At 56.7% G+C, this 15,004-nt stretch overlaps 1 protein-coding gene across 4 annotated transcripts in view; it reads left to right on the forward strand.

Moving 5' to 3' along the window:
* Window positions 1-15,004, forward strand: part of FUBP3 (far upstream element binding protein 3) — a 49,759-nt gene that overhangs the window by 31,672 nt on the left and 3,083 nt on the right. For 3 of the 4 annotated variants that reach the window (XM_032866093.1, XM_032866092.1, XM_032866095.1), the window contains 9 exons: window positions 1,841-1,945; window positions 3,192-3,294; window positions 3,929-4,029; window positions 6,343-6,484; window positions 10,182-10,342; window positions 11,141-11,211; window positions 11,496-11,576; window positions 11,770-11,846; window positions 14,360-14,431. In XM_032866093.1, coding sequence (XP_032721984.1) covers window positions 1,841-1,945; window positions 3,192-3,294; window positions 3,929-4,029; window positions 6,343-6,484; window positions 10,182-10,342; window positions 11,141-11,211; window positions 11,496-11,576; window positions 11,770-11,846; window positions 14,360-14,431 — 913 coding nt within the window. The remainder of the gene's footprint in view (window positions 1-1,840; window positions 1,946-3,191; window positions 3,295-3,928; window positions 4,030-6,342; window positions 6,485-10,181; window positions 10,343-11,140; window positions 11,212-11,495; window positions 11,577-11,769; window positions 11,847-14,359; window positions 14,432-15,004) is intronic. The other variant, XM_032866094.1, reaches the window with a different exon arrangement.

The raw sequence follows: 15,004 nt of genomic DNA on the forward strand, positions 1-15,004 counted from the left end.
CAGGGTGATGCACCTCGGCGAGCTAGTCAGCCGCAGCTGTTTCTCCGTGGGAGCTCTGGGGCTGTGAGCCAGCCAAGGTTACCAGTCTCCGGCAAAATGTGCCCCTGATTCCTCCCCTCCCACGATGACTTATTTACGAATGGATGTATCCATGTGGGTGCTTATTGGTGTCTGCGTGCATTTTTATTGTAATCAACACACGATATTATGTCCATTTCAGGGGTGCAACATAGTGACTCAACACACGGGGAAATTCTGTTACAGAGCGGCTCCCCATAAGCGCGCTTACCCTCCGTCACTGTGCAGTTGTTAAAGTATTAGTGACTCTATCCCCTGTGCCGCACTTCTCAGCTGTGTGGCTTCTTTCTTGTATAAATGCAAGTTTGTACCGCCTAAACCCCTTCATCTGTTTATTTCCCCCAGCGCTTAATGCTCTTCTCTGGCTTGACTCAAGCTGGTGTCACTGGTAGTTCTTCTGGTCCAGACACAGACGTAAAATCCTGGTTTTAAAGCAGGATTGAGGGCCAGTGGTGAAACCAGCCTCTTTCCTTAAGCTCCAGGTCGGGGTACGCCCTTCACTCCCCTCCAGCAGGCCAGGGTCCCCCAGGTGCCTTGCCCCCCAGGGCTTCTAACCTCCCTGAGTGTGTACAGGGGGGCTCCCTGCTCGTCTTCCGTGGTGGAACCTTCATTCTTTTATGAAAGGAACGCTAGAGCGAAGAGTGTATTTCCTTGATGTTCCCGTGATTTGCAGGAAAATCTTGACAACCAAAGGTTTTTAGTTTGTTTTTTTTTATTTTAAAACTACGTGTATTCCACATTTTTTATTTGGGAAAAGCCGTTCGCTGTGTTTAGGATAAATTGTTGGTCGTTTGTTTTCTCTCCTCGACTTTTTGTTATGAAAAACTTGAAACATACGGACAAGTTGAAAGGGTAGAGCAGTGAACACATACGTGTGTAACCTCACCCTGTCATTTTGCCATGCTTGTGGCACTTACTTCTGCTTGACCATACCATTTCTAAGTAAGTGGCAGGCGTCATGACCGTCTGTCCCTGGATCTTGTATGTGTCTCCTAAGAATAAGAACTAATTTCTATAACCAGGACTAAGAAAATGATAGCAAGTCCCCTAACATTCTCTTACAGTCAGTCCTACTCCAGTTTCTCCAAATGTTTGTAGACTTCATTTGCTGTTTTGGAGTTTTTTTGGTTTGGTTTGGTTTTTCCAGAACCAAGATGCAGTCTGGGTGCCCATGACCTTGAGTTGTTATGTACACCTAAAGTTTAGCGCAGATTCCTGTGCGGCCGGGACCGGTGTGGGGAGGGTGGGCCGACAAGTGCATTTGGGGGCAGAGGACGCTGAGTGTGCCTCCGAGAGCGTCAGGCCCGGGAGGTAGTCTTGCCAGTTGGTAATCGGGGTATTTGATCTCTAGGAGCTGGAGGTTATTTTCAGGCCCCCTGGGCTGGCATTTTCCCTTTACCTCCCCGGGGCTCCTGTGGGGTGGAACCTGTCCACAGAGCTCTCAGATGCCTCAGGCCACAGTCATCAGGCTCTGACCCAGCGCACATGTGCTGATCTGACTGTGGTTTAAAGCCGGCCGGGCCCTATGTGGATGCCTTGGGCAACGTAAAGAACACGTCACCTAGGACTCAATCTCTGTGACCCTCCCCAGCAGCCCACCCGTGTCCCGTGTTGGAACGCAGGAAGTGAGTTGGGCCCCAGCTAAGCGCCTTCTGGGTCTGTGAGTCTGACGTAACAGGCTGTGGTATGGAAATTTCAGCCGGTGTCATGGCTTTTCTTAGGAGTTTGGTTTCCATAATGCCTGTCCTCTGTGTTTACACAGCAAGCAAGAGAAATGGTATTGGAGATCATCCGAGAAAAGGACCAGGCTGACTTCCGAGGTGTCCGAGGGGACTTCGGTGCCCGCGCGGGAGGAGGCAGCATAGAGGTATGCCTGTCCTGCGGGCTAGTTCCCAGGCAGACAGGCCGCACTTTGGTTAGCTCTTTAACCTTGACTGAGTGGGCTTTGGTTCATCTTCAAAGCCAGGGTGGGTGTGAGGAAGGACGGAGAGAGAGTCGCAGCCAGAGAGGTGAGGGAAGGGAGCCAGCTGCACGCCTTTCAGGGAATGAGGCCGTCGTCCTGGTTATGAGCTTTGCCTCAAGGCTGTTCCTGCTGCCCAGGTCGAGACCAGAGGCCGGGCTTTCTTGGTGCTCTGCATTGTGAGCGTAGCAGACCTGGAAGCCCAACTTAACTGATGAGGTGGAATGGGATGAAAAGCTTTCCTTTACTTCTTAAAAAACTTTTAAAGATTCATTTATGAAAGAGAGAATATGTGTGCGGGGGCAGGGAGGGGCAGAGGGAGAGAATCTCAAGCAGGTTCTCTGCTGAGCACAGAGCCCAACGCGGGGCTCCATCTCACAACCTGAGAGTCGGACACTTAACCAGCTGAGCCACCCAGGTGCTCCAGAAAGCTTTCCCTCCCAGTGGAGCGCTGCGGTAACGCTTCACCTTGGATAGGGCTTGTGAATATGGTCCTTAGTAAAGTAAGCCGGGTACGGGGGATTCCACCTCCACGTGGTGCCCAGAACGGGCAAGTTCTTCGAGACAGAACGTTGTGCAGAGGTGACCAGGGCTGATGGAAAGAGTCTCTAACGGCTACAGAATTTTGGGGGGTGGCGGGGTGGTGAGGAAAAGGTTTTGGGGGTATAGAGACCAGTGGTGGTTACACAATGTTGTGAGTATAGTTCATGCCACTGAACCGTATTCTTACAAATGGTTAAAATGATGAAGATTATGTTCTGTATATATTAGCACAATAGAAGAATGAAGGGGGGATAAAAATACACTTTCAGGGACCACGAGTATAATCATTGTACATAGTATATTTATGTTAAGTTCGTGGAATTGGGAAATAAGCTTGCCACTTTCAACCTTTTCTGCAAAAAGTTTATTATTCTTCATTTTATAGCTATCGTGATCAAATCTGAGATGCATTATATATTTAATAGGTAGGAATGCAATCCTCAATCACGATAGTTTTCCAAAGAGGGGAAGATATGCTATATCATATTTCCAGGAAGGCACTTGCAATGAAAATCAAGTCTGTGTTTTGGGTTTGTCTTTTTTAATGTATCCTCTAAGAAATAACAGATTTATAGACAGCTCTGATCAGGTTTTGTTTCCCTGTGCTCAGGTGTCTGTGCCCAGGTTTGCTGTTGGGATTGTAATAGGAAGAAATGGGGAAATGATCAAAAAGATTCAGAATGATGCCGGGGTGAGGATTCAGTTCAAGCCAGGTTGGTTTCCATGACTGTCAAAACTCCTTAGTGCTCTGAAGAATCATAAAGCAACACAAGGACTCTGTAACTAGCTCATGTGTGTGTCCCCCACTCCCCCTCCCACCAGTACTATCACCAAATTACCAATCTAGCTTTCTCCTCTGGGCCCTCATAGCATTTCCAGCTTTTAATTTTGTTCAGTAAAGACTCAAAAAAAAAAAAAAAACCAAAACTGTTATTTTGACTTCATTATTTAAAGATAAAACCATTTAAAAAAAGGACTAATGTCTTAGCATAAAGGACAGTTTTTTAAATTTTGTAGATTTACCTTCATGAGCAAAATTATTGACATTGTCTTAATTTTCCTCATTCCTCTAAAGTTGGAAAACTGTGTGATAGGTTCATGTTTGGCAGCACGGCCATCGCTCATGTCTGCCTTCTTTTGCTTTATTGTTTAGCGTTTCTGTAATGATGACTTTTTTTAATGCCTGTAATTACCTAAGAAGCGAGTGTTGACATGGGCCATGCAAAAAGATGGAGCCGCATGTGCTCCTCCGTGCCTCTGGCGGGAATACTGATCGCAGGTCAGGTGACCTTATTTTCCAGCTGAAGTTGGGCTTTTCCTTACGCCGCCTCTCGCTTTGTCCTGCAGACGATGGTATCAGTCCAGAGAGAGCTGCGCAAGTCATGGGACCTCCAGATCGGTGTCAGCACGCGGCTCACGTCATCAACGAGCTTATCCTCACAGCCCAGGTGGGTTGGCTCTCTGGGTTTCCGCTGTGTCACCAGCAAAAGCAGAAAGTGCCACAGGGGTCTTGGGGCAGCGCCGTAGAGCTCTCTCCAGTCGCATTTCTGGAACACAGTGGTCTTTTCAGTCACCCGCCTCTGGGGTCATGGCCAGCAGCTTCTCTACACCTGCCTGTTTCCTGCCTTCCTGTAGTTTGTTACTAGCTTCTTGCTCCCCTCCCTTTGTTATCCCAGGGTCTGGGTTTTCTTGACATAGGAAGTTCCTAACTACACCATTAGGAGAAGTGCAGTGCGGGTCACCATGGGTCAGACCGAGTGCCTTTCGCGTGGAACTGCGTTAAGTCAACTCCAGGGCTCCGGGGGCACTCAGTCAGCCCAGCGCTCGACTCTGGATCGAAGTTCAGATCTTGGTCTCAGGGTCGGGAATTCAAACCCCGAACTGGGCTCCATGCAGGGCATGGAGTCCACTAAATAAATAAATAAACTCTTAGCCTCAGAAAACACTTCAGGCTCCTCCAGAGTCTTTTTTCTTTTTTTATTTTAGATCTTATTTATTTGACAGAGAGAGATCAGAAGTAGGCAGAGCAGCAGACAGACAGAGCGGGGGAAGCAGGCTCCCAGCTGAGCAGAGAGCCTGATGCGGGGCTCGATCCCAGGATCCTGAGACCATGACCTGAGCCGAAGGCAGAGGCTTAACCCACTGAGCCACCAGGGTGCTCCTCCAGAGTCTTAAAGCCATCTTCACGCAGTGGATTCCGTGTGCATCTCGGGGCACGAGAGCAAGCTTGTGATGCTGTGAGCATCTCTGCTGGCGCCCCTGCTGTTCAGTGCTCCGGGAACCCCTGGGCCTCACGCTGGGTCGGCAGGTCTCCCAGGTGTGCTGAACTGAGGGAAGGTTTAAAAACACCTGGAGCCAAGGAGAAGCACGGGATTAGAAACCGTAACCCCTCTGCCGTGAGCCGTGTGAGCTGGGACAAGCCTCTGAGCCTCTCTGGGCCGAGCTGTGAGCCACAAACCAGAGGGTGGAGGGGGTGCAGTGCCACCCATGCGAGCCCCCAAGTTGCCAAGTGTCCGTGTTGAACTTACGGCATGACAGCCCCCACCGCGGACTTCCCGAATCGGCAGATCCCAGAGCGGGGCTTGGGCTGCTGCCAGAGTCCTGGGCAGTTCTTGGGATGCGACAAGTTCAGAAGAGAGTGCCTGAGTGGGCCCAGCATCGTCTGCAGCAGGAAGAAGCAACACACCCAGAGCTGCGGGGGCGCCGGGGAGACAGCCTCCCCTCTGACAGTCTGCCGCAGGCCGGGAGGTCGGCTGTGTGTGCACGCGCGTGTGCAGGCATTTTCACGTAAATCCCTAGAATTGCCTCGTTTACTCATGATTTGTGTCTCAGAAGAGCCGAGTGCAGGGGAAGAAGCACTCCAAGCCTCTCTGCGGGTTTAGATTCTGGGGAGGCGCTCGGTTTACTCTCCATCGGCATGGGTGGGCTTTGCTGAACATTGTCCACCGTGTTGAGCATCGGCTCGGCTTCTCCGTTCCACGAAGGGGCTCTGGGCTGGACCAGGTTTGCCCTCAGCATCTAAAAAAGACCATAAATGCTGCTGTTCCAGGGTGACTCGGGACAAAGACCTCCCATGAGATTGCTGACCCTGAATGAAGGGAACCTTCTGTTAGGCGCCGGCTGGGGGGTTGTACTCTCTGCGGGGGGCCCGGTGTGAGCATGTCGCAGGCTGCTCCACCCCCAAATGCTGGCCCCACACACCTGGTTTGTTGCCCCCCAATTTGGGGAGAATAGGACAACCGACTTTCTTGAAAAGCCTTTTATCCTTTCCGCTGGTTGGCTTGCGAGGTGCCCCGACCGCCCTCAGCAGTGTCTGCGGATGGGAGGGCTGGAGGCCTAAGTCGGGTGTCCTTTTGAGATGCCCGAGGCTCTTTTGCATCTAACGCCCGGTGTCTGGTAGGCCCAGCGAGCGTTAGCCACCGGGAAAGGGCATCAGCATGGAGGAGAAAAGCAATGCCCGATACCTGGACAGTAGGGCCCGGGTTCCAGACACAGGAGTTTGTGCCGACTGCCTGTTTCGGTCGAGTCTGGCGGGGCCGCTGGTATAAGCATGGGTTCGTCTGCGCCTGTCCTCCTGACTGCACCTGGGGTTTGTGCTAATTCTGGCTTGAAAGAGTGCCTCCGAGGCTGGCATGGGGAGAGGTGCTGAGGTTCCAGCGTGTGGCACTGATTACATCCTGTCACTGCACCTCCTGCCTGGGCTGAAGAGCGGTCCCATGGCAGTGGCAGAAATCATCACTTGAGCTCTGCTTCCTTCCCAGGAGAGAGATGGCTTCGGAGGCCTCGCGGTGGCCAGAGGACGAGGCCGTGGCCGTGGCGACTGGAGCGTGGGAGCCCCTGGTGGCATCCAGGAGATAACCTACACGGTCCCAGCAGACAAGTGCGGCCTCGTCATAGGCAAAGGTGAGGGGCCGCTGCTGGGGTTTTGTGGTCCCCCTCTCTCTGCCCTACCTTCCTCCCCGCTACCCCCGTGCAGACAGGGGGCCCCTGCGGTACCTCCGGAGCGTGAAGTCAGGTCTGTTGGCGGCGCCTGACTGCAGGTGCCCAGCCTGCGACTCCAGCTGCCTTCCGTAGGGACCCTGCCGGTCCCTACGGTCTTCCCGCCAGCATGCGCAGAGGGGACTGTCGGTTATCGAGTCCGAACAGACCAGAAGTGAGACACCGCCCCCCCACCCCTGCCTCCCGGTGAAGCTTCGTGGGTTGCCGCAAAGGCACCCTGCCCAGTGTGAGGGGCCTCTGGGTGTTTGTCCATCGACTGATTAACGATTAACATGCCTCCTGGGAGCTCAGAGGAACAGTTAAGGTAACAGCTCAAGAGAAGATGGCCCTCTGACAAGCATGTCACTTTTTGTCCTGACTGGATTTGGGTATTTGGTCCGTATTGACACATATGAAAATAGCGTTTATCTTTTGAGCACATTTACTGTGAGTAACAGACACCCTGTGGAGGGAAATAAATACTGATTGACTTTGTAGGGAACATTAGGTCAGGAACCCTTGTTAGTGGCTGATGTGGCCCCTAGCCGTCCTTCACTGTGAGCCAGGAGAGAGCAGGCAGATTTCCAGGCTGCCGAGCAGCCTTCTCCGCAGTGGGCTGGCCTCCCCGTGGGCTCTCCGGGGCCCCCCAACCCCCAGCAACACAGGCTGAGGCCTTTGTGTCTGCCTTCGTGCATGTTTGTTTGACAACATGTAGAGGAAGTAAATACAGGCCTCCCCCAGCCCCCCCGCCCCCGCCCAGAGTATCTCCCATTTCTGCCACCACCAGACCTCTCTGACCTATGGGAGGGAGCTAATGTCCCACAGACGGTGGTTTGGGTTTGGGAACATACTCGACGGAGAGCTGAGGCTGCCTTAGCACGCTCTCCCCGGCCAGCACAGCGGGCCTCCTGCCCCTCTCATTCACCTTCTGGAGTCTGCATTTGGCCCTGCCGTGGTCGGCGTGTGTGGTATGTTCCTTCGAAACGTGCATCTCCTGTCTCGGTGTCGTCTTCTAAATCGTTCATCTCGGAGGCGGTAGGAACAATGTGGGTTTGCTTTCATGTCCTGGCGGGGTGTACATGCCGATCAGGGCTCGCGGGTGCTGTCAGCTGCCCAGACGCTGTGGTGGCTCAGATCCGCCACCCAGACCATCAGCGTGGCTGCGGGCAAATTCGGACCAGTTGGTGCCTGTGGGTTGAGAAGCAGAGCTAGGGTTCTGTGCCTTCTGAGGGCCGATTTGTCAAGGAGAGTTGACTCAGTGGCCTGGTGCGGCCTTGCTCTCTTCACTGCGACCCTTCCTGGTAGTCAGGGAAATCGGGGTGTGGGCAGGACACCCCTTATGGTTTGTCCTCGACAAAGTCATCCTGATCGACTCCCACGGGAGAGTGACGGCAGCAGGGAGCAGTGACTGATGATCTGTGTGTGACCGGGCGTTCGACTGCGGCCTCGGAGGCCCGAAGTTTGTCAGCCAGGGTCTTTCTCCACCGCCCCCCACCCACACACACACACAGGGGCTGGGCGTGGGGGGTGCGCCCTCTTAAGGAAGGCGCGTGGTGAGGGAGAGCGCGTGGTGAGGGAGACGGGAGAGGGAGCCGCAGGCAGGCAGGCAGGCAGGCAGGCTGCGCTCCCCCCTCCCCAGCTCTAGTCCGCGGACAGACGCTGTGCCTCCCCGGCCCCTGCTGGATTTCCATGATAAATACAGCAGCGGCGACAGATAGAGCGACCAGCCCTGCTCTTGTCAGGCGGGCCTTTTAGCGGGTTTGATTAATTGCTTTACGATTTCACGTCCAGCTGGGGGGCCACTGGTGGGTCGCTTCTGCCCCCCATCAGGTGGAAGAATGGACAGGCTGCCGAATGAGCCTGTGGACAGCCACCGTGTGCCAAGCTGGTGACCTCATTTTGAAGGAAGATGAACTTAAATGAACTCCTTCCGGCCCCGCGCGGTTTCGTGCCGCCTCTTCCCCCGATTGTTATGCTGCCCTGCTCTCGGCCGGCTGCTCCAGTGCTGCGGGAGCCGGGCTCCACATGCCACATGCGCGCCCTTTTGTGTTCTTGCCTCTGGAACCCCGCGGGGCCCGGCCCGGGGGAGGCTGGAGGATTCCTGCAAGCACTGGGTGTGCGCTAGGAAGGTTTCCAGTTCCTTCTTCTTGCCCTTCCTTAAGCCCCAGAAACACTTTTCCCAGGAGCAAAGCTGCTCACTTTTCATGGTGCCAAGAGGATGAAATCGTGACACGGGAGCAGAGGGCGGTAGTTGTAGGGCTGGGAGGGGCTCGCTCTGACCCAGAGGCCACCGAGCAGCTGGAAGGCTTTTCTGTGACTTTCTGCATTGGCCAGTGCTCTGTGCTTGAGGTGGAGGATGCAGGGTTGCTCTTAAACCGTAGCGGAACCCGAAGGAAGGTCTGACACGCTGTTGTTTTTGATTTGCTTTTAAATTGAAACCCATCCTCCGCTAAACTGACACGCTGCACGCGCCAGTTTGAACAAAGTTTTCCCCGAAGGCCAGCAGCTTCCTGGTTTCCTCCGGGCTTCTTCCCCGCAGTGTCCGCCTTCGGGAAGGCCCGCAGGACCCCGGCTCCGATTGTGCTCTCTGGGCCGGTAGCATCCCAAGAGGGTGAGATAAGACACAACACGGGCCGGGCGTGCTCTTGGGATCCTCCTTGTCTACTTGCTTGATGGGCGTGATGGGTGCCCAGCAGCGGCTGGAAGGACTGTGCACGTGTTACCCAGAAATGACAGATGTCATTTGAGGTTGGTTTTGACTCTGGGCGGGGTGGAGTGATCCAGAGACTGGCCTGTAGTCTTTGCCTTTGATCATTTGGGGTTCTCTGGTCGCCTGTACCAGATTTTCCAGACTGTCTTTTTCTGATGTTGCAAGACTCCGTGCTCCTGGGTTTTCCTTGTATTCTGCTCCCACTACCACCACCCCAGTTGTAAATTCTGTGAAATTTCAAAAGAAGAATCAAACCATTGTGACACTGCTGGACCTTTTGTTACGCAAATCTCATTAAGAGACTAGAACTCTCAAAGGTTTTTCAAAGGGTCCAACTACATTTTCATTACCCCGCTCCACCCAGGCCTCTGTGACCCCCATCCTCCGCTGCCTCTCTGTCTAGACCTCCCCCGCTCCGCCCCCCAGAGGAGGCAGGGACTTGAGAAGGGCCATGGAAGGCCTGAGTGGGCTCTGGCCATCGTTGGAGCCCATGGCCCGTCTGTGTGCGCTGGTGGCGGGGAGGGAGCCGCAGGGCCGTGGCCCACAGGGCTGAGGACAGAGTGTGTTCCCCCGGCAGAGGCGGGCTTGCAGTGAGCCTCCAAGAGCCCAGCTCCGGCGTGCGCACCCTTGGGCTCCAGGCCCTGGCGTGGGTGCCGTGCGGTGTCTGGCCTCAGCCTGGCTCAGGGAGAAGAACCAGCTTCCTCGCTCTTCAGTCTGGTTTTGCAAATGAGAGAGCCCTGGTGTTTGTCAGAACGGGGGTTTCGGAGTCCGTTGAAGGTACTTGTCTGCTCTCGGGTGGGGGCCGGGGTGCGGAGGACACCTTTTCCTCCCCTAAGTGGCAGAGGACCACCGGGCCTCTGGGTCTGCCCCAACTGCCACTTACCCTTGTGTCTTGTGTCCACCTGCCTGCAGGGGGCGAGAACATCAAAAGCATAAATCAGCAGTCAGGCGCGCACGTGGAGCTGCAGCGGAACCCCCCTCCCAGCACCGACCCCAGCCTGCGGATGTTCACCATCAGGGGCATCCCTCAGCAGATCGAGGTGGCCAGACAGCTCATAGATGAGAAAGTTGGCGTACGTACAAGGTCCTTGCCTGCCCGACTTAATGGCAGCTGGCTTTTCTTTTGGACTCGTCCAAGGCACCCGCTCCTCCCCAGAACCTGGTACCTCCTGTGCCTTCCGGTCCGCATGTCCCATGAGGGCGGCCCCTCCCACGTTGCCACGGGGGAAGGTTGGGGCCCAGGGATGCCAGGGCCAGGCCCCGGGCGCGCTGGAGGAAGCCCCCTGGCAGAACTCACCAAGGCCCCCGAGGCCCCGCAGCGCAGCAGCTCAGGCCCAGAGCCGGGTCCCCTGCAGGCTTAGATGAGCAGCTGGGGCGGCAGCCTTCCCCCAGCGCTGCCCCTGGACTCCCGCGGGCGCGGCCCTGGCGGCCAGCCCTGCAGGCGGCTTTCATTGACTCTGGCTTTAGTTTCAGGCACCTCAAAGCAGATAAAGAAAGGGAGTGTTGATGGAGGACAGATTGGCCACTGCTCACCTCAAAGGGGACGTAGAATGGCAGAAAGAGCCATGGGCCAGCCTAAATTGACGGGAGAGTCAAGCAGGTTGGTCCCTACCCCCAGGGTGACGCGCTAGGGCACCTGTGACGGCGCTCGTATGGGCTGTGCGGTGGTTTCGGTCCCTCGAGGGGGCAGAAGCCGTTTCTGCAAGCGAAGCCCCTGTGGGGAAGCGAGGCTAGTGAGTGTCAGAGGATATCTGGATGTCACTTGACTCTGTGTCCCCAAAAGCTGTACTTTGCCGGGGCTGGGAGGGGCCTGGGCAGAGGGCAGAGGTGCCGCCGACGGGACGTGAGAGCTACCTGTGTGCCCTTGACAGGGGCCCAGTCTCGGAGCGCCCGGAGCCTTTGGACAGAGCCCTTTCGGCCAGCCGCCTGCCGCACCTCAGAAGTAAGTCTGTCACGTCGGTCTCGGCAGCAAGCGCTCGCTCCATCAAGGGGTCCCCTCTCCGGCCACTTCTGGGGAGGGCCAGCCAAAAGCCTGGTGTGAGCAAGACTCTTCCCTCTGCCTCCCTCGGCCGGCCCCTCTAGCCTGCTCATAGCCCACTGGCCGGTCCCAGGGGTGGGGGCCTTCCCGCAGGGTGGAGGGCCTTGTCAGCGCGGGCGTCCCCGAGCGGCTGTCCCCCCCGGCGCTCCTCGGCCTGCCGCGTTCATTTGTTCTTCACTTTCTTCCAGCACGTTTCCCCCAAGGAGCTCGGGCTGCTTCCCGAGCATTGCTGCTAAAGTGAACGGAAACCCCCACAGTACCCCTGTGAGGTAGGCAACCTCTCACTCCCTCCGTGTGGTTCTCTTGGGACTCTCGGGACCAGGGCTGCCACGTGGCCACTGCCCAGGGGTGGGGGGGAGCCGTGAAGCACCAGATCACGGATGGCCTGGCGGGAGGTGGACCCAGTTGAGGAGACGGGGGTGTGGCCTGCTCTGGAACGAGTGACTCTTTTGTCCTCCGTAGTGGTCCTCCGGCCTTTCTGACCCAGGGATGGGGCAGCACCTACCAGGCATGGCAGCAGCCCACACAGCAGGTCCCAAGTAAGTGACCCGGGAGGAGGTGGGACTGCGCACGCCACATGGGAGGGCTGGGGGGCTGACGTGTCTGGAACGCTCTAGTTGCATCTCTTGGCCAGTACGCCCGCACGTCCCTCCCCGGAGCTGCCAGGAGCACCTGGGGCAGCGGGAGCCACCAGCAGCCCTGTGGTGGGCCTCCAGTGGAGCAAGGGAGGAGGCCGGCCCTCTCCTGGCCCCCCTCTCCAGCCTTTCTCTCCCATCTCCTCTGTTCTTCTCAGAGCTAGGGGCTCCTGTCAGCTTTGGGCCCACAGATGGGTTGGACCTGGCCCAGCCTGCAGCCCCTCCCCTCACTGCCCTCCCAGACAGGCCCCCGCCCCGGTTCGGGCCTGTTGGTGACCATCTCCCCCTTTTCTCTCCAGTACTGCCTTAGAAGGGATGGTCTTTCTGTCTCCTGAACTTTCCAGAAAGCACACAGCTGGAGAGTTAGCTCAGTGGAGGGACACCTCGGCGGGACAGCTGACCGTTAGAGAAGGTCCCTGTTGGCGTCCAGTCCCCTCGGCCTGCCCTCAGGCCCCCACACAAGCTTCAGGAATCCTTCTGGAGTTGGATCTCACGCAGCCTTCAGAGCCAAACCAAACCAAGCTGCTTACCTTCCGTGCTTCGCCCTGTGGCTGTTTCTTTCGGGGGCGTCCTTCCGCACGGCTGCCCGTGGTCCTTGCAGTGCCACTCCGCTTTGTGACTGCTTGGCTCGCAAGGGACGGATCCCGCGTCCCGGCCCCTCCCGCTGCCCCCTTGAGCAGAGCGCCGCTGTGAGGAAGCCCTGCCCAGGGTGCCTGCTCCAGGTCCCAGCTGCACGAGCACCCTGTGGGGTCTGGAGTCCAGAGGCTGAGGCCGTGTGTGGCCTTACACACCTTCCCCTCCTCTGGCCTCCAGTTGGTGTCTAAGAAATGAAAGGTTTGGGTTCAATTTCCAGAGTAACCGTGAGCTCTGACATTGTGTGGTTGCATTTTTTTCCTCCCCCCACCCCTTTTTTAACAAAATGTCTCAAACATGCAGAATATTAGAAAGAATTTTACCGTGAACACCTGCACACCCCCCTCCCCCCCGCTGCCAGAGTCCCCGGGCCCGTCTCACCGCACTCACTTGCTCCCAAGCCTGTTTGCGTTTCCTGTTCTGATGGAAAAGGGCCTGCGAGACAAGAGGTGGCCCCGGGCTGCCCTGGGCGGACTTTACATTTGCTCCATTGTCCGGGACAGAGACTCTGTGGGAAAGCCCTAGACTGGGGGGGTGGGTAGGGGATATGTCCTCCTGCCTGAGGGGAAGTGACCCCTGTGCCATGGTTCCGCGCCCCAGCTCCGCTCCCCGCCGCAGGCAGAGGCCTATAGGGCACAGTGAAAGAAAACACAGGGCCTGGGTTCTTGCCTCTGTTCCCATCCTTCGTCTTGTGGTGCTGAGCTGTGTTTGTCTCTAGGGGCGGTGAGAACTGGTTTCTGTCAGTGAAATCTCGTTTGGAAGAACCGGCCCACTTTCCCACACCCTCCACAACCACCATGTTCTGTGCCCAGTATCGTCCTGAGGCCCTTCCTGCCCTATTGGGAGGACCAGGACGGGGAGGGGATGTTGCTCCCCGTGTGTTCTTCCCACCTCACTTCCTTTCCCAGCCCCACACACAGACTCCTGTCACCCCACACCCCTCCTCAGACTGCAGTAAATCAATTAGCAGGGAAGACACTTTGCCGTGACCACGGTCACCAGCGCGTCCTGCCCGCTGGCTGCCACCTGCGGTTCTAACAGAAGACAGGACAGAAGGGGGGCCAAGCAGGGAACACACAAGCCAGCCCTGACCTCGGTGGGGAAGAAGGTCCCGACTTGTCGCTCTGGTCAGGGCTTATGAATCCTTCATGCCCGGGCCAGGCGGCTGCCACTCCGCCCCCCGCAAGATCTTTGCTGCCAGTGCCAGGCGGAGCAGGCGTCCCGGCTCGCCCGCCAGGAACAGCCCCACACACCTCCTGTCCCCATCTGGTCCTCCCCTAGAAAGGCATGAGGCTAAATCGGACTCAGGTGCATGTTGTGGCACTCGGCCCCTCTGCTGCGTGTACCCCCGTCTTCTGTCACAGTCGCCAGGCTCGGTCTCTGAGCTGTTTTCCCATGTGCTTTCCCTGCACTTGGGCTTGTCCGGAGTGAAAGCCATTAGTCTGTGCAAGACCGGCCGGGTGACCAGAGTGCGGTCAGCACCACACTTGTCCAGTTTGGAGGACGATTCAGGGAGCCTCAGACTCTGTCACTCTGGCCTCGGGGGCTCCCCAAGCTCAAATCTCCATCTGAAGGGTCGAGGCTGTTCTGACCCATTGCTCTTGGGGGTTAGCTGTCCTGTCAACCCCCTCTTCACAGGGACCTCAGTCACTCCTCCTAGGCCCCCTGGAGGCATCGCGGTTTCCCTGGCCACTGCCTTCCGGGGCAGCAGGACTGGGACCGGGCTAAGTAAGGCGCAGCACTCAGCCGGCGGGGGCCTGACTGCTTTTGTGTTCCCTGCACAGGCCAGCAGAGCCAGCCGCAGAGCAGCCAGCCCGACTACAGCAAGGCCTGGGAAGACTATTACAAAAAGCAGAGTGAGTGAGCTGGCCTTCTGACGAAGCAGACCCCTAGGCCCCATGCCCCCACGCCTGTCTGTGGGCCTCCTTGTCCGTGGTTCCCTGTCACCTTTGTTTTTTTCTTCAGTGTTTTCCCTGTGACTTGGTCTCAGTCCCCGCTTTTGTCTCCCTGCGTCCCCTGTGTGTCAGTCAGAAGGAACATGGTGAAGTCGCTCACCTTCTGGACGCCAAAGGGCCTGAGGACAGCTTGGGGCCTGCTGTCCCATCCTCAGCCATCCCCTCTGGAACTGCTGGGCCAGGCCTCAGACCAGCAGGCATCCCGGTCCCTGGCCGTCGTGCTGCCTCCCGGCTCTTTTTGGTCATTTCAGGGCAGGGAACAGAAAAAGGGTAAGACTCCAGGAAGGGAGCCTGCCGTCAGAGCCAGTGCCCGGGCGCCAGTTTTCCTTCTCGAGTAAGCTCGTGCTCTTAGCTGTGCCAGGAACTAAGCCCATCTTGTTAACAAGAGAAGAAAAAAATCGAGTAACAGCAACCAAAATGAGTCCTAAATCCCCAGTACAGGTTTCCGAAGTGCCGGGCTGGAGTGTGGTCAGG

This window comes from Lontra canadensis, unplaced genomic scaffold (genome assembly GCF_010015895.1).
Source record: "Lontra canadensis isolate GAN:19392208 unplaced genomic scaffold, GSC_riverotter_1.0 scaffold30, whole genome shotgun sequence".
In the NCBI taxonomy this organism is placed as follows: Eukaryota; Metazoa; Chordata; class Mammalia; order Carnivora; family Mustelidae; genus Lontra; species Lontra canadensis.